Source organism: Argiope bruennichi, chromosome 6 (genome assembly GCF_947563725.1).
Source record: "Argiope bruennichi chromosome 6, qqArgBrue1.1, whole genome shotgun sequence".
Lineage (NCBI taxonomy): Eukaryota > Metazoa > Arthropoda > Arachnida > Araneae > Araneidae > Argiope > Argiope bruennichi.
In genome coordinates this window covers 137,437,629-137,464,894 of record NC_079156.1, presented here as the reverse complement: position 1 = coordinate 137,464,894, position 27,266 = coordinate 137,437,629, and the positions used below count along the sequence as shown (strand labels likewise).

The window sequence follows — 27,266 nt, the reverse complement described above, 5'->3', positions numbered from 1 at the left end:
ATCTTGGCTCAAAATTTTTTCGAAGATATGTTGTTTTTATTAAACTAAAGTTGATGGTCTGTATGTCATTTTGTCTTCACTCTAATATGATTATTTAAAAAATAATTTTTTTTACAGAAAAAATCCAAACCTTGTATATGAAGTTGTGTGTGAAATAGCTATTCCACCTGATAATACTAAAGGTACATAATTTTTTTCTTTGTTTTTGTAGACAATGCTCAAAAATTCTATAATTTTCTTGTGATTCTTGATTTTGTGTGTATGTGTGATATACTCCTATAAATTTATTTATTTTTTGTATTTATATATATTATTTTTTTTTGTATTTATTTAGATTCTTAATTAATAATACATAAATATTACTGCAATTTGAATAATGTGAAATATATGTACTAAATAGTAAATCATATGCTTTAAAAATAACTGATGTCATGCAATTTTTTAAGTAAAAAAAATGTATAAGAATAAGTATATTTGTTGGTGATAAGATAAAATATTAAAACAATGAAATTGGATAGTTTATTGAAAGATGTATTGTTATTATTCTGTGGTTTCTCCAAATGTTTTATAATGGTTGAGATCAAATTATATTAGTACCTATTAAAAATTAGTGTAACGTAGGATGCAGAAATTGTGATGTTCTGTTTTTCATGACTGAGTATTAAAAACCTCTGGAAAAAATATTCTCTGAATTTAAAAGATTTATGCTTCAAAACCAGACAAATCTTGGATTATAAAACTGCAAGAAATTTTTATCAAACTTTATAAGAGGTGTATGTGCTAAATTTATAATATCTCTAATATGTTGAGCACCAAAGTATGATATATATACTCATAATAAAGATGCATGACTGTAATGATACTCTACAGACCAAATCATTTGATCTACTACTACTAAATTTGGCACATATATACTTTGTAAAATGGAAATGTGCTCTTCAAAACATTTTTTTTTTTTTTTTTTTTTTTGAAAATTTCAATGGAATTTTATTTAAAAATTAAGTTGAATTTTGGTGTTTTTCCAATAATAATTTTAAATGATAATTTTCCACATGATAATTGGACAGTCAATAGGTCTGAAATTTATTTAAATTATAAAAGAAAAATGTCATTTCTTTCAATTTGACTAATATCTGTGTATAGTTTAGATTCCATTCAGCAGAAGTGCCAAGGCAGATCTTGAGACTAATTATTAGCATTTGGGCTCTTTTGTGACTTATGTCTGTGGAAATTAATTCACATTCATATTAGGAATTTTTCTGTTTTGCCTAGTTATTGCATGTAGGTTCAATTGAAAATCCATGTTATTAAGTAAATATCTGTAAAAAGTAATTATATTCTAGATAATCACTAGTGACTTCTAGGAAATTAAAATGTGTAAACCATATTGAATAGTCTGTATTTAATAACCAAAATGAAAGTTAAGAATGCCTCTTGATGTATGAAATGGTAGTCAGATGGATTCTTACAAAATTCTAATTAAATGAGCAAATAAAAATAATTAATAGTAAAGATTATTTTAAAAAGTAGTTTTAAGTATTTTCTATTTATTAAATATTAGTATATTTTTCAAATTAAAGAAACAATATGGGATAGTTTTGGAAAAAATTAATTCTATATTATAAGTATACATTAATATGTATTTTCTGTTTGATTATTGTAGTTTTATTTTTCTAGAACCTTGGATAAGTTGGAAGTATCCATATAACTACAAACGTGAAGTAAGTTCAATTTTAGGAATATTTTATGTATTTAAGTTTTCTGTATCATCATCTTAATATCCAGCAATCTTGATCTCTTTCACATATATAAAAATGAATGTTTGTTCATATTTTATGTGCTGTCGTACCGTTCATCCAATTGCGATAAAACTTTGCCAACGTATTGCTTGCACTTGCACAAAGGTTATAGGCATAGCATTTAGCATTTATTTTCAACACAATAAAATTTACGAACAAATCATTTCATATGTTTCTATGATTCAACATTATTTTAAAATTGACAAACAGTAAATGGCAAACTGCGCTTGTCATTCGGAGTTAATTGCACATGTATTTAAAAAAAATTAAGAAATTTATTTAGATTATTTCTCTTTTAATGTTTTGAGATTTTTTTTTTTTTTGGAAAGTTGTGGAAATAATTCTTGTATTATCATATGATAGTATTTAGCATCAATTAGGATATACTTTTGCAAATCTGAAGAGCGATTCTTTAATTCATCGAAGAACTATATGATGACATAAATATTTATGGAGTTCTGTAGGGGAGGGGAGGGGGAAATCTAAAAAAACACAAAAAACTTAGAAAATTAAATTGTTGCAAAAGAGAAAAAAAATTAACTGATGACTGAAAAATCTGCAGAAGTTGCAAAAATTGATGCTCAAATATATGAGTGGGGGGGGGGAGTTATAAATTGTTTTGTTAGGTAATCATTAAATGGTTTGCATCATGATGGCAAGAATGTTATTTTATGTTTTATTTCACCCAAACATGACCTTAAATTAGAGAGCATGAAATAATCCATGTCTTTTTTCTTACTTAAAATATGAATTTTGTCTTACTGAAATTTAGGCAATAAATAAAAAGATTTTTTTTTCTGTATGTGAATTTAAACATTCATTTAATATACCATTATTTCAGGTAATGTTGAAATGTTGTTTACTTCCCCTTGTTTTTTCCACTGACAAAAACTAGGAGGTATTGTTATTCTATAATGACTAGAACATGAGTTCTAATCATGCATTTCCTTTTATAAACATACAGGGAAAACACAGGGAATTTTTTTTCAAGAATTATCTACATAATTTACTTAAAAAATGAGAAAGTGAATTATGTAATCACAAAATGCCATGTGCAGTTTTAAATAGATTATACAGACACTTTATGAGCCCAAACTCTTCTTAGTTCTTTTCATTTGATAGGAGTCTAATTCAGGAACTTTCATGCATGCAGCTGTAGCTTGGAGGGAAAGGTAATTTACAACTGGCTGCATTTATTTCTTTAAGTAACACCATTCCCTTGGCAATGATTGAAACCCCTTTTTTTAAAAAATCTTTGTCCTGGAGTAAAAAAAAAAGGGGGGGGGTCATTATGCAAAAACTAAGATGAAACATTATTTTTTAGTGAAAGATAATTCTAATTTCCATGTAAACTTGCAATTTTCTTCAATAAAGAAAAAAAAAATCATAGGCTTTTTTTTCCTATTTATATTGGTTTTTCACTTTTTCTTTGTAATCTTCTTTCACTCTTATTTATTTTATGGTATTGATTGTATAATAGCTATTTTAATCATTAACGAATTTTTCATTTCAGCTTGCCAATTTATTACTTTACCAAACAAAATAGTTTAGATGTTATAAAATTAGCAATTTTTATCAGTTACTGTTTGTTTTTCTCAACTTTATGCATTTTAAAGAAATATTTTGATTGCTAATTGCAGTTGAAATCAGTTGTGAATAAAATATCGTAGTAAAATAAAATCTGAAGAATTCACTTTTTATTTTTAAAAAAATTTGCTGTAAATTACTGAGAAATTAAGAATTAGTTGAAATATCTTATCATATTTAACTTATCTTTTGCCAAATACTTTCTACCGATGTACAAATACAGAAATCATGCTGAATACTTGTTTAGCATATATTAATCATGAAATGAAATAGAAAACGTTAGATTTGATTCAGCAACTTATTTGAAGGGCTATCAGAATTCTACAGAAATATCTAATTGGTTTAAATAAAAATTTTAAAAAATCAGTGTATGAATAAAAGCAAAGATCATTTGAGCTACCAATAGCATTTTTTTTTTTTTTTTTTTTGCCAAATATTGTCAGAGTGATTTTTTTTTTCATTAATTGCTATGCTGCTTAACAGAAGGATTTTTTTTTTTTATTCAGGAAGATTATAATAGGCAAATTGAAAGTTTGAAGTTTTGTCAAAAATTTTAAATCATTGGGTAATGTTACATTTAAAATATGAACTGAAATCTCCGCATAAATTATTGAGTAATACATTTCTCTACTATCTTCCTCTTTATATACATATATATATAATTTTTCATTTAGAGGAAAGTATTTTTAAATATTTGAATATAAACCATAAAATATTTATTCTAATATTTTTTTATTTATTTTGTATAAACATGACAATGTTTCCTTTCATTCAATTATATTTCATTGGTACTTTATACAGTCGTGGCCCAGTTTGTCTTTTATTTTAGGTGTGAATTGTAGAAATATTGGTAATATTTCCTTGAATAAAATTTTTGAATTATAAAAAACATTACATTTATATTTCTGAAAAAAAAAAAAAGATAAACAGAGCAATTTTTTTTTATTTCCTCTTATTAGTAAGTACAAAATAAAAATATATGTGCTTGATGTCACACATCTAGCTTTAAAAAAATGCAGACAACTCTGTTTATTAAAGTGGCAAGCTGTTTTTTAAGTATTTCCCATTTAAAAATTATTTTGAAATATAAGATTCTGTAGTAAGAAATAGGAAAAAGTTAAACTGAAAATCATTTAAATGTGAATTATCAGTGTAAAATTAAATATTGAAAGCAAAATTGATAGTGTTATAAAAGCTAAGAAAATATTGATAAATAAAGTAATTTCTTCATCAGTTGCAAAAGACATTTTTGAAGATATTTAAAAAGGAGGGGGTAAGTGTCAATTTAATATCAATATTTAAATTGCATATTATACATTGATAATTTTGACAATTTTTTTAAATTATACAAGAAGCTCTTATAAAAATTATGAAGAAAACTTATCAGTCATAATTAATTTAAAATAGCAAGTTTATTTTTATCACTGAAAGATTCAATACTTAATGAATAAGTAAACACATTTTTAGTAAAAATTTTCAACAAGATTTGAACCTGTAACATGAATCATTATAGCTTGTTAATGTTTTCAATTTTATTTGTTTCCATATTTTATTTTTTTAAAGTTTCTCTTAATTATATAAAAACAATAACTTCCATGAATGTAAATTTAGAAACTACTGCAAATCAAATAAACCCTTCCTGCAAATGATTACTACCTCAGGGTGTCTTTTCATTATTGAAAAGTTGCTGTGCTCTTCATTGATAGCTCAATCATTGTCTCCTTTCCTGTAATTTCTCTGAAGACAGGGATGATTCTATTCACTTTCCATGCACAAAAAATTATCACAAATTTTTTATGCACATGGAAATCTCAGGAGTTAAGGCTCATAGAGTTAAATTTGTATGGCACTATGATGTTGCATGACTTGCTTATTTGAAGATTCATGTATAAGATAAACAGAATAGGTGTAAAATTACTAAGATTATATGACTTTCTTGTCCATCACAATTGGATGATTACAAATTCTTTATTGAGAGAATCATGAAAATTAAATTATGCATTGATTCAGTTGAAATTAATCCTAAAAAACCAATCCTACCTGGTTGCTGTATCTACAATAATTATTTTTGTAGACAGTATTGTTTGATACTAAACTGGCATGTTTCTTCTGTGTATTTCTTAGAAATATATGGTATTTTTTTCTTACTTCATCTAATAAATTATATATTTCACAAACTTATAATTTAATTTCTTAGTAAAATTAATTTTACACAATAAAACAGTGTATTTTCTTTACCATATTTTTTTCAGAGTAAAAATTATTTGATACCAATGTTTGTTTATTATTTTAATCAACAAAATCTATATTAGTTGAACAGATTCTCTTCCAAACTATAACTCTCTTCCAAACCATGAATCTTGTATTATTATTTTTCTGATTTTTATATTATTATCTTTATACTAAATGGCTAAAAAAAATAATATTAAAAGGTTCTCACCCCTACCCCCCCCCTATTTTCATATATTTACAGTTATATACAAAATGTTCACTCTGAATCACTGTCCACAACAGGGTGCGTAGCGTTATGAAAAGTGCTTAAAAAGCGCTTAACCTTTTAAAGGGCCATCTTTTTTTAGTCATATTATGTTAAAATATTTTGAGGCTTGAAATTAGAATAAGAAAAGGGATTCATTTAGCTTATTAGATAAATTTAATTTGATTAATTAATTAATTTGGTTAATTAATAATTAAGTACAAATCAAGACACACCATTTTGTGTGAGATAAAGAACTAAAGCATCTTAGTTTCTGCCTTTCTAAAAAAATTTGTCAGAACTTATGCCAGCCTACATAATTTCATACAAAGATTGATAAATTTGGTGGGAAGCATACTTCCCACGGCCCTAGAAAGGGTTAAATTTATAAAACAATTTTACGCACCTTAAAAGTGCTTAATTTTCAGAAAAGGTCCTTAAAAAGTGCTTAATTTTCTCGCGAAGACAAAGAAAGCTTTTCGAGTGTTTTTTGTTTTTGTTTTTTTTCCGCCACAAGATAAAATATGAGAATTCGAAATCATGGTCATAAAGGTTTGTTTACCGGATGTATCAAAAAAGGAAAACAACAAAGAGGAGGAATTCGAAGAAGTATTCCAAAGGTTCCAGCACATATTAAGATAACGCTTAATGATCCCCCCACCACAACTTTATGTTTTTTCCCCCCACAATGTGCATTGCCATTTATTAAAACATTGGAATAATTATAATGAAGGGGCAGTACGAAATGCATACTATGCTACACTTATTGCGAATTGAAAAACATTTCAGTTTTTAATGTTTTAGACGTTAAAGAATTTATTTTATGCCTGGTAAGTATATATTTAAAGTTTTATGTGTTGTTAAAGAAGAATGTGTGATATGGTTCGATCAACGGAAAATATGAAAAAAGCAGGATGAATTTGATGTGCAAAAACTATATATCGAACGTGGAGAAAGCTGCTTTAAAAACACTAACATATTCAATCATTATTCTCATTAAAGTTTCGTTTTGAAGCAATTGCTTGAACGACCTACTACATTGTGATGAAATTTTAACTTGATTACATTAATAGATCGTGTAAAATCCAGTATGATGAAATTTTAACTTGAAACCTTAAATTTTCAATGATCGTGGTATCTTTCGCTGTATTTTTTGTATGTCCCCATTAATTTCAACATTTTTATTTGTTGGACTAATCTTGTCAAATTTGTTTTGGTTAAGAAAAAAAGAAAATGCTGGATCAGTTACTTACATATTTTTAAAGAAATTTTTAAAAAATAGGGTTTGGATTCTATCATTTTATAATAATAATTTTTTCTTTTTATAACTTTTATAGAAATTTTTTCCCCAAAGAAATCTCTCTCTATATATATAGTCTTGTCATGAGCAACGCCCAGCATAAAGCCATTTAAGTTAGGAGCATGATCTTTGGGAAGTTATTTTCTGGGTATTAGAGGTACACTAAAAACGAATTTCTCTAATTTTTAATTCGAAGTTTAATTAAAAAATAGAATTCTAATGTGTTTCCATCATTACATCAAAGAATATTTTCGCATAAAAATTATTTTAACACCGTTTTAATGGTTAAAAATAATATAAATAAAAGTTATAAATAAATAAAGAATGAAAAATAAAAATTTTGTTTGGTTGAATGTAATTTTTAAAAAAATAATTTCTAAGAAATTAGTTTTGGACACAGTTTATAACAAATATTTTTATTATAATGAAATTCAAAATGATACTGCTTTTCATTTGTTAAATTTTGAAGCAATGCGATATACTGTCTCGCGCTGGTTTCAAGGGAAAAAAAATATATATATTTTTTTTAATGCTTCAATCGGCATTTTTACTTTCTCGTATTCAAAATTTAGTGAAAATATTGCAATCGTCAAAAAATCCGTACTCGAAATTTTAATGAATCCCCATGTTTCATACCTCCTTGTATTCGAAAACACATTTTCAAAAAAATGCCTGTCTGTGACAAAGATAGTGCAAAAGCACTTTGAGCTAGATGGATGAAATTTGGTATACGTTCTTCACATCATACTTGTAGATTTCGTTCAAATTTTCGGCAACATCCGTGTAGAGGAAATCTATTTATCTGTCCGGCTACTCGAATATAAGTTAGCATGTTAATTACAAAATGGAGAGCTAGATAGTTAATATTTGGTACACAGATTTAATATCTATTGTATAAACATCTGCCAAATTTTGAGTCAAATCCAACAAAGGGTTTGCCACATGTTGGTTTGTTCTTGAAAACGTGAAAACTCAATAATTTAGTGAGTTAAATATATCAAATTTGGTGTGTAATTTTGTGACTACTAGTGTACTTTTGAGTGATTTTTTTGTTTTAATCATTTGGGAAGAATGCATCTAAAACCCAAATTCGCTTTTCGGATACTTTCAACCGCTCTAGCTGATTTGTTTCCGTTTTGCTTCTAACTACAGATCTGATTTTTTTTTGACTTTATTAATTTGTTTTCATTATTTATGAAAACTGATTGATAGATTTACTTGGCCATCGCATGAAAACACAATGTATCTTTACATTAAATTAGATTACATTAACATATTATATTAAATTAGATTGTTTAGTCCGATTGCCAAGTCAATCTATTTATTTAAACCATAAAAGTTTTTTAATATTGATATGGTTACTATAAGATGTTGTTAAATTAGCTAATTACGTAATAACTTAAGACAGAAGGACTCTTAAGTAGGGACTGAATAAATTGACCGACTTGGTATTACATGTGTCTCACAACTTTTTACGATAGAAGAACTGAGTTGCGAGACTTGGTTTTTTTTTACAAGTTATGTTTTTGATGGCATCTCATTTCTTTTTGTAGATAGTCCTTTTCTTATTTTTGTATGTAGTCTTCCTCTTTTCCTTTTCCGTTACTGCTTCTTGAGCTTCAGTTACAGTTTTTCTCAAAGCCCACTCCCTGTCTCTATGGGTTTTTTTCGTAAGATATGATGTTACAATTTTTGACAAGTCTGGACGGTAAATGCTTCTTATTCTGTTGTATTCACAAATTGAGGATTCCTGCGCTTTAATACTTCCAAAGTCGACATTTATTCGATGTAAGCCGTCCAGACTATATATTTATATTCTTCTACCATATATATTATAATTTGTATATATATTTATATTACATATTTTGTAATATATATTTATATTACAAGTTATATTTATATTCTTCTGCCAGATTGATTCTCTGAAAGTCATCCATTGCGTTTGCAGCTTCCAGAGCTTCAAATTGAATTATTTCAAATTAGATATTGTTACAAACCTGTAATTTTGCTTCTCAGCGCTAATATTATCATCATAAGAAAGACCGTTTTACAGTAATCTGTATTGGATGCTGTCGGATGCCGAGCCAATGATCCCAGAGCTTGGTGACCATTTGGCGACTTGGCGACGAATTTGCCGATAAAATGGATAAGGCTCGAAACTTCGAGAAATTTATCGATCCGTCCATTATTACACGCATATTTTCGTTTTTCCTTGATTCATACACTAAATACTAATTCTATTCTAAATTTGAAGCTTCTATGTCTGCTAGAAGTGCCTTGGAGTTCTGATGATCGGTCAGTCAGTGACAAAATTCACGAACTTTGACTAGTTATAATTCTTAAACTACTGGTTCAAATTTAATAAAATTTGAAATATACCGTGTTTATATAATGCCTGCTTGGTTACTAAAAATTCAGGCTTCTAGTTTTATCCACAATGAAGTTATAGAGGGTCAAAAATGGCCTGAACTGCTTCGAGAAAAGGATGGTACGGCCGTGCCGCTTGTTTTTGCTCGACTTGGGGGGGGGTCACTGCCGTGCCCCCAGATATTACTATCTGTTACATATTAACTATATGTAGTATCATTTAATATGATAAAATTGTTATTTTTACTCAGAATCACAATTTTTTAATATGTGTGTGAAGGCTTAAGTGATTCTTTAAACTCAAGTGAAAATATATTTAGTCAAAGCTATGATAAAATTAATCAAAGACTAAAGAGCTAAATGGGCTGTTATTTAAAATCTGTTTAACTTATTTATCAGGTATTTAGTACTTATGCAGTTTAAATAGCCTTTTTGCTTATTTATAGGCATAATAGATAAGCATTTGTCAAGAAGTTAAAAGGATTGACCAATTAGTTGAATGCTAGATAATTTTAGTTATAGAAACACATTTTATGTTTCTGAAATTACTACCCATCAACATTTGATAAGCATTTTTTTCCCCAATTTATTGTTATGTATTTAAATTGCTTTTAATGTATTGAGGTTAGTTTATTGTTGTTGCTTCTTTTAAGTAACATTTTTAATTATATTCTAGATGGTTTATATCTCTATCAGTGCAATTAAAATTGCATTATTTTTTTCAAATTAAAGGAAATAGTTGTTTTAAAAATATAATTTTATAGTTTTGAATTTTTTTTTTTTTTTGGAATATTAATTGAAACTGAACTAATGATATTTATCCAGTCTAATTTATTTCAAGAATATTGCTTTTGTTAAAAATGATTAATTAAGAATTTTGTGTTTCCTCTCAGGACATTTTGAAATCTTTACCAAGTTTTGCTTATCCTTGTGAATTTAGCAAGTAAGTTTGCCATATTTTTAAAACTTTTTAATTTTGTAATTACATTTTGCATCATTTTTATTTATTAAATGAGTATCATAATATCAACTTTTTGGCTTGATGTATTTTAAAATTATGCAAAATTATTACATTAAGTGTTTGACAAATTCTTTTCTTCTTTTCCAGCAATGCAGTACAGCACTTCTCTTTTGTTCTAACAAATATTGACAGTGAATGGACATTTGGATTTTGTAGGCATGCTTCAAATTCATCATCTTGTTATGTTATTCTGAGGTGCATTTTATGCTTTAACTTTTTATTGTTTGATACATTTTCTGCTTTCGTATTTAATTTGCACAATAATTTTGGTACTGCACAATAATCTTGAAATTGATTTTTTTGCTCATATTTACTTCTTTTATAAGTTTCTATCGTTTTCAAATAAGTATGTATTATTATAGTAAAAAAATAAATCCCTTTCTTCTATGCAAAAAAAAGCTATTTATATGGACTTTGAACACCTAAATCAATGATACATTATTAGCTTCCATTGTCTAGTGAAGAACATGGTTAAATTTATTGCAATCTTTCTTTTTAATTTTAACAATTTTGTACTTCTACATCTGTGTTGAAATATCTCTTTTTGTTCCAGGATTTTAATTTCTGTCAAGTAAAGATGCTCCCTCGAATACCTTCCCATGGGGGTTTTTTAGGGGGGGGAGGAGATAGAAAATGCTTCTATGTTTATGTTTTTCTATTCATTCTTGAAAATGCATTGAAACATAGAAAAATTATAATTTTTTGTGAAATTATAATTTTTATTTAGTATTATAAAACAGTACTAGAAAAAAAATCAGCATTTGCTTTTTTAATATTTTTAACTTTATATTTCATTGTTTTCTTTATTTTATGTATGAATATTAGAGAAAATTATTACATGCAGTATTATATTGTATTAATCTAGTTAATTTTGGTATTTATTTTTTAAAAATTATTATTATTTTAAATCATTTTACTGTTTAAATAACCCATTTAGTTTATAATTTCATATTTTAAAAATGTTTTCGGATAGGGATAAAATTATAGAATTCTTTGAAAATATCAAGCATAAAACTGCAATTAAAAAAAATGCTGTAGAGTATTTTTTTTCTAAAATACTGCAATTTATTTAATAGTAAATGTTTGAAATATTGTGTTAATTATAAATTCAAGTATATTGCATTATTTGTCTTTGACTTCATTTTTTCATATTCATAAATTTGTGGAATGCATGATTATTTTACAGTTGAAAAAGTTGCATAATTTATTCTTATAATATTTCTTTCTCTTTTTTTTTTTTTGGAATATTTTTATTAACATGTTGACAAAACAGTATGATAGAATCATGATAGCCATGTAGTTGATCCCTGCTTGTATATTTTGAAGTATCCTTTTTTCCCACCTTTTTTCCCACCTTTTTTCCCTGTATTATTTGTTTTTCTTTCCCTTTGTTTCAGTTACTTACCCTGGCATGAAGTATTTTATAAGATACTAAACCATATAGCTGAATTAACAAATAAGGAAGAGGTTAGAAGTTTTTGTGTTTCTTTTATTAATTTTAGTTTGTAATTTGTGTTCTAATTTTTTTTATGTAGTTGATTACAGATTTGAACATTATTTCAAGGTGTTTTTTTTTTTTGTTTTTTTTTTAATTTTGAAAACTGCTTACTTAGACTAATTATCTTACTATTTTGTCCTTTTAAATTTCTATTTATTGTATTCTTTCTTCATAGACTTGTTACAAGACAGATAAACTTTTTGCCAAAACTTATAAATACTTAAATATTTTGTGTATAAACTAAAAACTTTTTATGGCTAATTTCTTTTCCTTTGTTTTATGGTCTTTCTTCTTTTGTCATTGATCTTATTTGTTGGAGAATTATTTTTAAACTGATGAATTCAATCTAATTAAAAATGTTTCGCTAATTTTGGTGTTTAAAAAAATTTATTTTGAATGTTGGTATTTTAATGTTTCTGTAGATTTTTTTTTCCTTGCAAGTCTTCACATGTTTTTTAAGAGTAGTTTTAAATTTTCTCTCCCAATTCTTTTGCCATTGGTCTCAGCTTTTGGATGAATAATTATTTTTAAACTGTTTGATGAATTTTCTAGATATACATGTTTATCTAATTTTGTTTTTGGTGTTTTAAATTTCTTAAATTATGGTATTTCTCCATTTTAAAATATTTTTTTTTCGTTGGCAATATGTTGTGAGCATTAATGAAGCATTTGAACTCAATAGTTCTTAACCTTTCCATTTAACTATGTTATAAGAAAAATACATATCCAGCACAGTCACCTAACAAATGAAATATGCAACAAAAGCAAAATTCAATTCAGCATTATTGAAGTGGGAAAAAATTTAATAGGGGGGGGGCTTATGATTTTTTTTTTAAGGAGGACAGTAAAAAGGAAGAGGAACAGTCTACATTACAACAAAATTATTGGCACAATTGATCAAAGATGAAGATGTCAAACCTGGTCACTATAAAAGATGAATAATCAGAATGCTTTGTTGTAAGAAGGATTCCTACAGCAAAATGGAGTTTACGTAGAAGGTCAGTAACAGGCTGGGAGAGATCTGAGGCTAAAGTTGTGAGAACCAGTCAAAATCGGGCTCAGCTTACAATAGTAGAAGAAAATCCAAGTAGCAATGAAGGCAAAAAGTTTTTGCTTTGCAAAACTTGACAAAAACGGGAGAAATTATTCAGAGGCTGCTTTTCAGAGAATCTATAAGGATGATCTATGGATCTTTATCTTTTAGTCAATAATTGTTGTTAGCTGAACTTGATATCTTTAATACTGGCAAAATTGATTTCACTAAGGATTGATTGTACTTCTTTGATATTGCTGATATCTTTTTTTTTATTATGTTAATTGTTTAATTGATTTAAAGTCTATAGATGTTGTCTTTAATTGACAAAGTGAAGTTTTGTGGATCTTGACTGGTTGTATTGTTATTTTTAAATTTTTAAAAAAATGAAACTTTTTTTAGTTGGATTTTCCAGTTGATATTGATATTTGGATATCGATCATGATATTTGGCTATGTGAGGATTTCCATAATTAATGCATTTTGTAGGGGGTTTTGTTTGTTTGTTTTTGTTTTCTTCCCCCCCATACTTGAGTAGACCGTAACAACATATTAATGCCATTTATTTTGAGATTGCATTAATTTATACCATGAAGCCAACACTAGCAATTAAAGCATTGATTGTATGATTTCCTAATAAATGTTTCAGTATGGATATGCATATATGAAAGTATATCTAGCTTATAGATATTCTTGATATTTTCTGAGAGTGGAGGATAAAAAATTAGTAGCAAGGTTCTTGTTTTAAATTTCTTCAAATGGTTGGCATGGTCAATTTTATATCCAAGCTAATCATGCTCTGCTTTAATTTCATTTGTGGAATTATCAGTGGGTAGGTTTTAATAACAATCTTGATTGGCTTAACTGATCTATCATAAATTACATGGTACTCATTTCTTTGTTTGGTTCTGATTCTTCCTATATTTTCATTGTTAGAATTTCTAAATTTTTGTTATCTTGTTTTTATTCTTGACATGATTTTTTTTTTCTGTCTTTAAACCTCAATTTTTTGGGGATTTTTAAGTTATGAGGGATTAATTTTTGGGTAAAGTCAGGCCTCTCACTGGAAAAAAAAAATCCCTTGTTTGAATTCATGTTTAAAGGTGACCTTTAATAAATTCTTCAGGCAAAATTCATTCTTATTCCTATTTTTTTTATATATATAATCTTTGTGCTTTTTTATTTGGAATAAATTGTTTGAAGCATGTAGATAATTTGTTACTTTTGAGCAGAATATCAGATTTATTCTTCGTATTTGAATACACTGGCACATATTTGGTTGTTGTATGAATGTGGTTGAAATTATATGATCTTCTGTGAATAACACTACATAATTAAATAATAGAAAAATTTTCCATTGTTACTTCAAAATTTCCAATATTTATTACATCTTTTCTTTTTTGTATATAAGTAGAAAAAGAATAAAATTCTCTAAAAATATAATAGGATTTCTTTTAAAAGAATCATATATTTATTTAACTGTATATTGTCTGAATTTACTTTGCCTGTTACAATTGTATTTAATTTTGATCTTCTGTTTGTACAAAATCATAATTTTATTATTTTTTCATTGCAATTAAATTATTTTTCACCCTGCTGTTACCATTTGAACTCTTTTGTTTTAACATTGAAAGCAAAAATAAGATAATAATAATGTATAATTATGGTTTTCAAATTATAATGCCTTAAATATATTTTTTAAATAAATACTATTTTTATATCCAAAATAGTTTGAATTTGAAAAACTATTTTATACTTTTTGATTGCTTTTTAAAATTGGAAATTATAAAAGGAATTATTACTTTATGTTGGAAAAACTGTTTAATTGTGAGAGAATCTCTGTCTCCCTCTGTGTATGTATATAATATAATGTAGTGTATGTGTAAAACAGAAAATACTTGTAATCGGAAAGAAGAAGTAGTTGCAAAAAAATATCACTTATAATTTTTATAATATTATAATTTTTCTCTCTGTCTCAGGAATTTATAACATTAAATATACAATTTTAGATTTTAAGATGAAATTAAACTAGACTCTGAATTTTATTTATTTATTATTATTATTATTTTGTAAATAACTTTTGAAATAGTTATTGCATTAAAAGGATTTTTGTATTTTGATTTATTATCTTAAAGAGTAAACAGTTATCTTACTATGACATTTGTTTAGTTATTATGCAATATTTTATTTAATTTTTAATGATTATATCCAATCTGTATGGTCATTCAATCATAATATTCGATTTCAACTCAATAGAGAGTGCAAATAAATATTATCTGGTTATCTACTGGTCAGGCACAGATACATAAAAATAATAGCTAAAGGGCAGTGTTTCAGATTATGGCAATACAAGTCACAATATGAAGACATTTCTGTTTTCACTATAGCATGATGAGTTGGGGAAATTGGAATCAGGATGTTTAAGTCGTGTCTGGGCATTATCATAAAGAAATATTTTAGTATTAAAAATATTAGACATGATTGTATTATCACCACAAACAATATCTGGTTCATCTCGTATTGTTTATAATGAAATGATGTAATAAATTCTTTTGTATGAAGATTTTAACTGAAAGTTTGTTTTAAAAGTTTCACTGGGGCCATTGCTCATGAAAATATTTATCTTGCAAAGCATATATAATGGTATATTATTTTTAATATCAATTCTTAATAGTTAAAAAGAGAAAACTGGAATACTTCTTTTGAAATTATTATTCTCAAAATAATCTAATATTATTAAAAATCGATCTTTTAATTATATTCCAATGGGAAAAGTAGAATTTATGATTAAATTTAGGTTCAAATAGAAAAGTTTTTTTTTTTTTTTTTTACTTGCATAGATATTCTAAAATAATAAATGTTTATTAATTTTGGTTTTAGGCCAGAAAATGTAAAGGTTTACCAGTATTTTTAGAAAATTTATATCATGCTCAAATTCCTGAACCTGGTCTTCAGCTACATGTTTTATCAAGCAAAAATGAGGTAACTATTAAATTTCACTTTATATATATTATATAGCAGACTTTCTTTTTTCCTTCTATCTGTTAATATATTCTTAATAATATTCTAATAAGTTCTATTTTAAGTTAATAATACTCTTAATATTATTAACTTAGTTTTGTAAGATTCATGGCAAAACTTACATTGTGTGCTACTTAATGTAATGTGAGAACTATGTTGTATTAATTGCAGGATTTTGTTGCAACTGCTCCTGACCATGAGAAACTTCCTAGCATTCCAGAAAATGTAAAAAAAAAATTCCATATCTATTTTTCTTTAGATTATGCTTTTGTTGCTACACCACTTTTTTTGTGTAAACATCTGATATTATCATTTATTTATATTCAAAAAATTGTAAGTCCTCTTATTGGAATCTTATAGCAATACAGGGTGATTCAAATTGAATGGGGCAAAAAGAATTGCATGGTACAAATTTTGTAATTGATTTATTTAGTTGAAACAAACTTATTCTGAAACTACAATTATATAAGTTTTATCTGGCAACAAAAATTCTTCCAGTAATCAAATGAATGCTAGAGGCCACTAAGAGAACACATTCTGTGTTTTGGAATATGCCAACATATCTTCGTTTATTGTCATTCAAAGATATTATTGCTCAATATTTGGTAAAGAATTACTCCCTCATTACAACATTCAACAGTTAATGAAACAGTTTCCGATTATGGGCAGTTAATGCAAAAAAACCAGTCCAGAACAAACACACATCAAAACAGAAATGGCTGAAAAAATTCGTGAGACATTTTTATGAACTGCCACGAAAATTAATACATTTTATGAGTGCAGAGCTGAATGTGCCTAAAACAATGGTGTGGCATGTGCTACTAAGATGTCTACAATTTAAGCCATGCGTAAGCCATTGTGTAAAGTTTCTGTATGGATTTGCAACATAAGCTGGAAATTGGAGGTTTTGTATTTACTGATGAACCAACTTTATAAAGTTAATCATCATAATTTACAATCTAGGGGCACATAAAATGTATAAAGAATACTGGAACACTAGTGTGATCTCCACTGGTGAGTGTTTTTTGCATTATAATAAACAGTTGTGTCTTTAGTCCTTTTACCTTAAGGGTAAAATTTATTAATGGGCTTATTTACCGTGACATGCTCTCAGAATAGTTGTTCTTTCAGTTGTATGAAGCAGTTCCTTCTTCATTCTGCAACAAGACAGTGTTTGACACTGGCATGACTGTGTATGTCAATACTAGAATTGTCTTATCCCATCATTGGATTGGCTGTGCTAAATCAAATTACATGTCATTGCATTCATGCCTGGAAAGATCCCCAAATCTAATATCTTGTGATTTTTTTCATGTGGTTTTATTAGACAAGCCTTTGTGTCTCCACTAGTCCAGGGTTTCAATTGAAGCAGTGGTTAACTGATGTGTTGAACTCATTCATAGAGGATATTCTATCTGAAGTGTGGCAAAAAATAGAATATTACATAGACATTTGCCATGTCACTGAAAAGAACACACATGTAGCAGCTATAGAAACTTGAATGAGCTGTAATTTCATGGGAAATTCAATTTATCAAAATAAATTAATTACAGAGTTCATAACTAGGCTCCATTCAATATGAACCACCCTGTGCCATTCCCATTTTTTTAGATTATGCTTTTGGTTACATAATTGCTTTTGAATAAATATTTGTTATTATTTATTTATATTCAGAAATTTTTAAATGTAATTAATGAAATTTATGCAAATATTTATATTTTCATTTATTAATTCTTAATTAATAAATGTCTAAATTCTGTATAAAATGTGAAGTAATAATTGATAATTGAAAATTTATCTTTGTTTTTGTAAATATTTACATACTGAAAACCATATCAATTAATATATATTTAACATAATGTAATAACCTTATTTTATTACTTTTCAGAGAAATATGACAGAGTATTTTAATGCTGTTGATGCTCAGAATATGATGATTATTTTTGCTAGGTAATTTTTTTATGCATGTTTACACCAAAGAACATTTATTGCTTTATAAATTTGTTATATTTTTAAAATAATATATTGGAAATAAATTTCATTAATAAAAAAATCTATTATTTTAAGTATACTGCAAATTCATGAAAGATACTAGGAATAATTTGAACTTTTGAAGTAACATAATATATATATGCGTGGGTAAAAAAAACCAGACTTTTTTTTTATTGCTTTAAAAAAATTTACCAATTTTAAACAAAACAAATTCTAATAAACTTTTTCAGTTTTATCATTGAAAGGATAAATGTACTACTTCTGATTATTCCTGGTGACCTCATTTTAATGATGACACATTGATCTCAGTGTGTCTGTTTAGAAGTAATTGTCATTTCGAGTGAAAATATGGAAATATTTGTGTACATACTATCAAAGCTGTATTTAGAAAGGAATTTTTAAATGTAGTGTAGAAATTTCTATCCCTCATATATATATATTCTTAAAAAATTTTTAGATAACATAAAAATTATTTTTCCACTGATAAAGTTTCTGAATTTGTATTTGATCAGATTATAAGTGACTTATTTATTTAAAATTGTCTTAGAAAGTGCAGTGGAGAATACTTTTTTTTTCTCTCTCTCTCTCTCTCTTTTTTCATATACATGGAAATTGTTCAATTTGATACTTTAAAACCTAAAGTAGTCAATAAAATGTCTTATAGATATGTTATATAAGTGGTCATGTGTTGTTTAATTAATTCTAAAATTTAAAAAAAAAAAAGCTTGATCCTTATTTGGAAGCAGGTTTTTGTTTTTTAAGGGTCATTGAAAGAATTTTTATATAAATTGTTTTCTGAAGTTTTTGATTGTAGTATTTATGAATGTATGTAGAGAAGTCTTAAAATTATGAAATAAATTAGTCCTATGTGACATCTTATAACTGATTGTATAATATACCTATATAATTTGTACATCTATATAGGATTCTTGCAATTAGTTATAAAAAATTATTTAATTTTGATTTAATTTTTTAAATTTTTGTTTTAATTGTTCTTTAGCATGCTGCATGAAAGAAGGATATTAATTTCTTCAAAGAAACTTAGTCGGTTAAGTGCCTGTGTTCAAGCTGCAAATGCATTGATATATCCAATGCATTGGTATGTTAGTTTTATTATAAGGTTATTTTTATTATTATTTTCATAAGATTTTACATAAAGAGCAATAATAAATAAATTATTATAAACAGTATGAACTTCTGAATTGTTTGAAGTTGCTGTAATTAATAATTAATTAGCAAAGGGAAAAAAAGCTAACATATTTTAATTTACTTAAATTATTATTTAATAATTACTTTCTTTTCCTCCTAAAATTCTAAATTAATTTTTTAATATGTCTGTATTCCATAGCAAATGCATAATCATTTCTTGAACTTTTTACTTATTTGCAATCCAATGTGTAGTATTTTATTAATTGTGTGTTTCTAGATGTCCCTGCTTTTAAAAAAATTCAAATTTTGATTAACTTGCAGCTGTGTAAAACTTTTGAAATAATCATAGATTCTTCCTTATGTTAAATAATCCAAAATGTTAATTATGGAAATTTATTTAATCAATTTTAATATTGAAATTTTGATTGTATCTCAGATTTCAAATTTAATATATGTGAATGATTTTTAGGCAACATATATTCATTCCAGTTTTACCAAAACATCTGTCTGATTATTTAAGGTAAGTTTTAATCTATATAGTAATGCACTGAAATTGGCAATTTAACTCTAGAAATCAATATAAAAATTATCATAGCTCATTTGCATGTTGATTTAGCAAGAAATCTTCGTTTACTTATTTGCACAAGCAAATATATTAAATTTGCAGTTATTAATCAAATGGCATAAAATTATCAGACTGTTTAAGAAAAGTAATTTAATAATTTTATCATTTGTGGCTATCAATTTAAGCATTCCATTAATATACCTTTTGGATTTTTTTGCATGCACTCTGTTTTCATTATGCATTAAGACAGACATAAATAAAGATAATACATTTTTTAAAAATTCAGATGGGGAAATATTTGTTGATTTATTAACAGAGATTTTAATAAAATAAGGATGTAAGTATAAAAAGAAAAGGTCAAATATTTGTATATTTGTAAAAAAATTGATTATAGAAAGTTCAGTTAAAAAATATAACCCTAATTAAAATAGTATCTTAAATTGCAATTGATATTCTCAGTTACTCTCAACCTTCAATATGCGATTCAATTTTTTACCTAAAATTAGGATAAAACTTTTTGGCTGTTACCTTTTAATATTGCTATTAGGATCTTTATGTTTGTATAAACCATAAGCATTGTAAAAATGATGTGAAATAATATTCAAGGTTTTATGATTTTTTATCCAATTTATTTTTGAATTTAAAATAATCTAATTGTCTTTGAAAACTAATAGTTCACCCATCATCTATATATTTAAAATAATTGGCAAAGTGAAAGAGTCAGCCCCCAGCCACAACTTTTGTGATGATTTCTCCAATTTTTATTTGAAATAAAAGTTAATCACAGCCAGATACACAATCAATAGTTTCTTTCTCTCAACTACTGCTATTTTTTAAAAAGATCACTGAAACACTACTTAATTGTGCATTCTTTACAAAGAAAGATATTGCCATAATTCCCTAATCTCAAACATTTAAGAAAATATTTAATGTCTCACCATTTTTTATTTTCTATAAGATCTCATCCAGGTAGGTCAAGGTCATTTACCTCTATTTTTGAGAAATAATAAAAGGCAGGTTCCAAACTTTCCCAGTTAGATCTATTTTGCCAATTTTTATTACAGTTAATATTGCTACTTTGCAAGCATTGTTAACTAGTCAGAATTCTCTTTCATTATTATACAATCATAGTTTTAAATAATATTTTACTTTTTTTTTTTGATAAATCTCATCAAAATTGGTGTATATGATTGCTGAAGGCAACTATTAATGATAATATTAATTTAGTATTGTCAGTCAACTTTGATGAACAATCTTATCACAATTAAAGCAAGATTTGTGTAGGAATCATGAGCATTCATAATGTTACGAATCTGTAATGTTGCTTCCCAGCATGTGTAGTTTTATCATTGGATAGACCATTTTATCACCAGCTCTATTGGATGCTGATTGAATGTCGGATCAGTGACCCCCAGGCTTGGCGACAAAAATTTGATGACAAAATAGATGATGCTAAAATCTTCAAGCCAATATTAGCTAAGATATGCTTGATTGTTCTAGAACCTTCTCTGCCCAGCTCTGGAAACTATAAAAGGCCAGCAGTCCGAGTTGAAAACAGTCATGTATTTATTACAGGGAAGTTTAGAGTCATGTAGCAAGTCAACAGCAAATTAGTTGCATCATTCTAGTGAAGCGCAAGTGTTGAGTGGAGCTCAAGCAATTGGTGAATTGAACTGTGTCCAAATCCTGGCATTTATTATGGAAGCAGCATCGAGTCTTGGGAGGAGTAGCCAGTTGTGCAATAGTGAGTTGGCAATTGGATCAGCTAAAGCGAGGAGATAGTGGAGAATTACAGGCATTTTAAGAAACTGTAAAGTGTAGCTATGTAGATTTCCTCCTCCTGCTGAATTCCGTCTTGCTGCTTTGTGTGTTGGGGTTGTTATTCACTACTGATTACTACTTGTGGGCTGCTGTATATTGCTTGTGTGCATTTTGGCTATGTAATTTTTGCCTGTATTCGTGTTAATAAATGTCCTTGCTTATTATTAAAGCCTGCTGATTGTTTTACACCATACAGCCACTACAAGTGAATATGTTGACTTTATGGACGTAGTGGAGGAAGTTTCACAACAATATGAAATGCATTTTTCAAAATTAGTACAATGAATGTGAATAAGAAATTCTGTTGCAAGATTTTCTTATAAAGAATAAACACTGAAGTTGTGTTTTTATAATTTCTCTCTATAAAGTAGAGAATAACAGAGGATAGGAAACCATTGATGTTGTATCTAAGGGTCATTATTCCATATGAGGTAAAACTTTTTCGAAAATTGTATTGTGGTTGAGACTTTATATGACTATCTATGCCATAGCTTTCCCCTGGAGAATGTACAGTAGGTTAGTGCTTTTTCAATTTCTCTCAAAAAGGAAGGATGGTGAAAAGCAGGCAATAATTGATATCTAAGAAACTTTTACTGCTCCCATTCCATGAGCTTTCATATGAAACAGCAGTTGGCAAAATCAAATCATTATTGGTTACTACTTTAAATTTTATTTTATTTTATTAAAAAAAATAGGTATATTCTTAAACAAGAAACTATTATCCTTTAGTATTTATTTTTCCCCTTCTTTATAAATGCTAAATATAAATTACTGACCAGCAGTAAAATATTTGTTTTCATTGAACTGTTATTCATATGAATATCTTCTTTGTTAAATAACTGTTGTTTTTAACTGTTGAATCATTAAGTTAATCTGTTTTTACACAAGTCCTTTATTTGAAGCTCTTATTTTCTTTTTCAGTGCTCCCATGCCATTTTTAATTGGAATCCCAGCAACTACTTTAGCTGTATGTATATTTTTCATAAATGTATCTTTATAAATAAAATTGTGAATTTGATGTATTTTTCTTTAAATAAGTTGATATAAATAAGTTGCAAATATTCTAATAATAAAACGAAAGCATTGCACTGCTGGATTTTTAAATAGGTATACTAAGCACCTGCCTATGAGCTGGCAGGTCAGTTAAAGATACATTATTAGCTTAGGTGTCAAGTAAAGAAATTTGGAAAAAACAGTAATACTTTATCAAGTATAATTATTCAGGTTTCTGTTTGTTTCAAAACTTTCACTTAGTTTTTACAACATTTATAAGCATTGAGTATCTGTTTTAGTACAAACATTGACAGTATGTACAAACATGAATGCCATACAATCATGTATCATAATAAATAAAATCATATGCATTTTCATAAAATTACTAAAGTAAACAATAAGCCTAAAATATAGAATTATCATGATATTCAGTTTTAAACATTATGAAATATGAAACTAAATTTATCATTAAAAGAGGCACCTCATATTGTCCTGTGCTTTAGACCACAAAATACTTCAATTTGCCACTGAGGAATAAAATTATTTTTATTTATTAGACTTCCTATTTGAATAAGTGTGATTATATATATATATATAGGAACAAAGTAATAAGAGCATCTCTGGAATGAGACAAAATCTTTATTAATATGCTGTTGGTTTTTCTTTTGCTTTAATTACAATTTGCATCCATGGTAGGATGGACAAATGCAAGTCGTGCTCAACTGTCACAGAGATACAAAGTCACTCATCCAATAAAAATGTCACTAATTCAAAATCTTTAGAGTTAGAAAGCTATTGCAGAATTTGCCCTCTAAAATATCCCACAAAGATTCAGTTATATATCTGGGGACTGAAGTCTCTCTCTAGGTGTTTCTATCCATCATTCCAATCTCCAAAAATTTCAGCATTGTGAATGGGCGCATTATCGTCGTATAACACAGATTGAAAATTAGGGACAGATTTTGCACCATTGGATGAAGATGGTCAGCCAGAATACTTGCATAAGCTGGTGCACATGCAGGATAACAATTTCTTCAAAACCACAACTAAACATGGGAATGGTGATTTTCTGCATCCATTCTTAACAGGAAGGAGACAATCACTATTATAGGTTTTTGCTTACATTCACCACATGTCTACTATTCTGGAATAAGGTGAATGATTATTTGTCTAACCAAATAACTCTTTCTGCCATGTCTGATTCGTATAGTCTATACCATTTTTATCATTTCAAAGTATTGCATGGTATCGTCAATAGTTTTGGAAGAACCACTCTACTGTATGTATATTCTTGCTATCTGTAGTTTGTGGTAGATAGTCTTTGTTGATAAACCTTCCTGTCGATGATAGATGTTGGTTCATCTAAGATGTCACTTGGATGTCTAGATTGTCTTGTGCTTTCTTACTATGATCTACTTTAAATCCTTTTATATCTATCAACCAACTTTGACTTTCGGCTGCTGTTTTCCTTCACAGATGATGTCTTTCCCTGTTTGCTATGGGTTATCACTACTGTCGAGATGGTGCTTTTTTTTGTACAGCAAGGGTTGTTAAGATGGGTTCCAAAAAATTCTACATCTCTTTTCAAAATCTGTGAAGTTAATCACAATGAAGTTTTAATTACTCCAGTATATTTTGTATGCAAACACTATCATTGTTATCACTAGATTGATATGTACATATTCTACCCGACTAGTGACACTCTTCTACAAGAAAGGGCGGTAGTATACAATAAATTCTTTTAAGTTTTTTTTTCCCCCACAGGTGCTCATATTATTTTGTTCAATCCCTGTAATATATTGTATTTAAATGTTAAAGTGCATAATATCTCTTAATTCTTTTTCAGAGAATGAAAATGACAGATATGGGAGATGTTGTATATTTAGATGCTGATGAAAATAAAATTGAAACACCATTTGCTGATCTTGATGCTCTCCCTTCTGAAGTGGTATACATTTTTTTTTTTTTTTAAATTCAGGTGACAGAAACTTATTTTGGTATTTTTCTGTTAAGGGGTCCTAATAATTTATCAGCTTGTTCTAGTGCTAATGTCTGTTTCTGAGAGTCAGTCCTGGATATTATCAATATGATATGGTACATTTTGTATAGAGGCTCTGCTGGCAGAAAATTGCAATAATTTTGTCCTGCATAATTAGTTTATTGCTTTGAATTCTGTTCAAACTTTTACATAAAATTCATATTTAATTTCTAGTGGAAGATATATTAGGTGTTCCAAAACTCACAGTACATATGTGAGGGAGTGATAAAACACAACTAGACAGGCACAAATCACCATACAATCTGTGATCAGAATACCAAGTCATAAAGCACTAGTGCTTGAAACATGTGTCACGAAACCTATAAAAGGGAAGAAAAACACTTTATTCAACAAAATAAAATTAAACAACACTATGTCCCCCATCACAGCAATTGCTCAAAATTATGGCCACTGATTTTAACGCTGACTTCACAACATCGATGGAATGACCGCTGTACATTGGCAAAACACCAGACATCTTTGATGGTAGCAGCCTCTATGGATATATGGACAATAAGGTCTTCAGCAGAATCATTAGGACCATCTTGATAGATAGGCTCTTCATATGGCTCCAGAAGGAAAAGTCTAGACTTGACAAATCAAGTAAGTGGGCTGGGCAGTTGATTGAATAACCACAGACTATCCATCGCCCTGGATACATGATATTTAAGGTGTTACATGCAATCACACTTTAATGTGCTGGTGGCCCATAATTTTGGAACCACGTGCGTTATATGATGTGTGCTTGAACATGGAACACGGCAATACCTTTTGCAAAAACACAAGAAATGAAACTCCATCCAGTACGTCTTGGCAGTAAGTATGATCCAAAAAAATAATTGTGCACGATTCCAACTCAAGTATTTAGCTCAAAATATTGCTGGAATGAACGTGGATGTAATATGTACAGGTTTTCAGTTTCCCATCTATGATTGTTGTGGATATTCGAAATACCCTGGCATGTGAATGTGCATTCATCAGTGATCAATGTATGCACAAGAATCCGAGTCTGTTGCAGAAACCTCGTTGTAAAATTGACGTGTGTGTGATAATCTGATGGTTCCAGGCCCTGAACTCTGTGCGTGTGGTAGAGATGTATTCCTTTCTCTCACAGTATTTGCCACACTGTATTATGGGAAACTTGAATGGCTTGGAACATTGCTGCATGCTAGAGTCAAGGCACTTGCTAATGCAATATACAATGTCGTCCATTACAGATGGCATCCTTGCACTTCTTCCACGCCCAGTGTCCTGCATGCCACTTGAAAAGGAACCCCTTTTGCAGAGTTATCGGTGCAGTTGTTGAAAGGTCCTCAAATCAGGGACGCATCTTGTTAGAAAAGGCTCTTGGTACATACAATCTTCCTTCGGCTTCCTTTGCATTGCCGTCTGCAGCTCCGTAGATGTAATGCATCTCCGCATTCTCCTAATTTGAGTATGAATCCATCTCATCAGGAATCCACAAAACGTATGAAGATGGCTGCTGTGAACAGCTTTTTTTTATGGTTGCTGGAAGGTACCCTCTAGCACTTTATGGCTTGAGTTCCACCCATGCATTGCATGATGATTTGTGCTTGTCTAGTTATGTTCTATCACCTCCTAGCATATGTACAATGAGTTTTAAGACATCCTTTAAGTTTATTTGTGAAAAATATTTTATTGATTGCTGTTTTTTAGATATTTTTAAGGCAAATAATTTTAATAATTTTTTTGTTGTTTTATAAGAAAATTCAAATAAATAAGGCAGGCTTCAAAATTTTGCATTAAAATATCCCTCACGTTAATAAAATTGGAGCTTGAAATATATTTGGAATAAAATTTGTCAAATAAGTTTGCTTCAAATATTGTTTTAATACTTTTTGTTTTATTTCTATTTACCTTTTTAAAAAATTGTACACTCTGTATTTTATTTATTTATTTTCTGTAATAAAAGTTAGTTATCCTATTAGTTACTTTGTGCTTCATTATTATTAGCATGCCTTGCAAGATTTTTTGAAAAAAGTTGCATCATTTATTGGGAGTGCTCTTTTACTCCAATGTTGTAATTATTTGACATCAAAAACTTTTATTTTTATCAAAATTTGCTTACATTATCTGAAGCTAAATTTTACTGTTTTGGTTCTGTCTCGAGATACATATTATATTAATTCTAGGAGGTTTATAATCAAAACTGCAATTGTAAAAGAAATGTGTCGCAAAAATTCTTTTTCTATAATTTTTATTGCAATTATAAATACAATATTTCATGTTTTGACTTATGGATAAATTTTTTGCTTAATCATATACTCACAGTATTTAATATTATTGCATTGCACACTCTTTCATTTGCAAAAGGAGGATTTATTTCTAATTTCTTGGATTTGAATTATACTCTTTAATCCAAGGTTCCTTGGATTTGAGTAATTTACAGATGATTTTTTATGGATTTTAATTTACAGATGATTTTTATAGTAAAAGGTAACATAGTCTAATGCTTTGAAGACGTATGCTTTTATAATTCAGTAGCAATCAAGCATGAATAATACCTAGGTACTAATGCAAATTGCAGGTGTTGCACTCAGTAGCTCAACCAACTGAAATTGAATTCCACAATAGTTGGTTGCTTTT

The 27,266-nt window shown here is 27.8% G+C and overlaps 1 protein-coding gene across 2 annotated transcripts in view; it reads left to right on the top strand.

The window, feature by feature from the left end:
• The window catches only part of LOC129971545 (DENN domain-containing protein 1A-like), a 53,869-nt gene that overhangs the window by 4,644 nt on the left and 21,959 nt on the right, over positions 1-27,266 (top strand). For both annotated transcript variants that reach the window (XM_056085415.1, XM_056085414.1), the window contains exons 3-14: positions 118-182; positions 1,678-1,721; positions 10,423-10,472; positions 10,638-10,745; positions 11,948-12,017; positions 15,961-16,062; positions 16,273-16,326; positions 17,990-18,051; positions 19,094-19,192; positions 19,712-19,762; positions 22,550-22,595; positions 24,468-24,569. In XM_056085415.1, the coding sequence (XP_055941390.1) occupies positions 118-182; positions 1,678-1,721; positions 10,423-10,472; positions 10,638-10,745; positions 11,948-12,017; positions 15,961-16,062; positions 16,273-16,326; positions 17,990-18,051; positions 19,094-19,192; positions 19,712-19,762; positions 22,550-22,595; positions 24,468-24,569 (853 nt within the window). The remainder of the gene's footprint in view (positions 1-117; positions 183-1,677; positions 1,722-10,422; positions 10,473-10,637; positions 10,746-11,947; positions 12,018-15,960; positions 16,063-16,272; positions 16,327-17,989; positions 18,052-19,093; positions 19,193-19,711; positions 19,763-22,549; positions 22,596-24,467; positions 24,570-27,266) is intronic.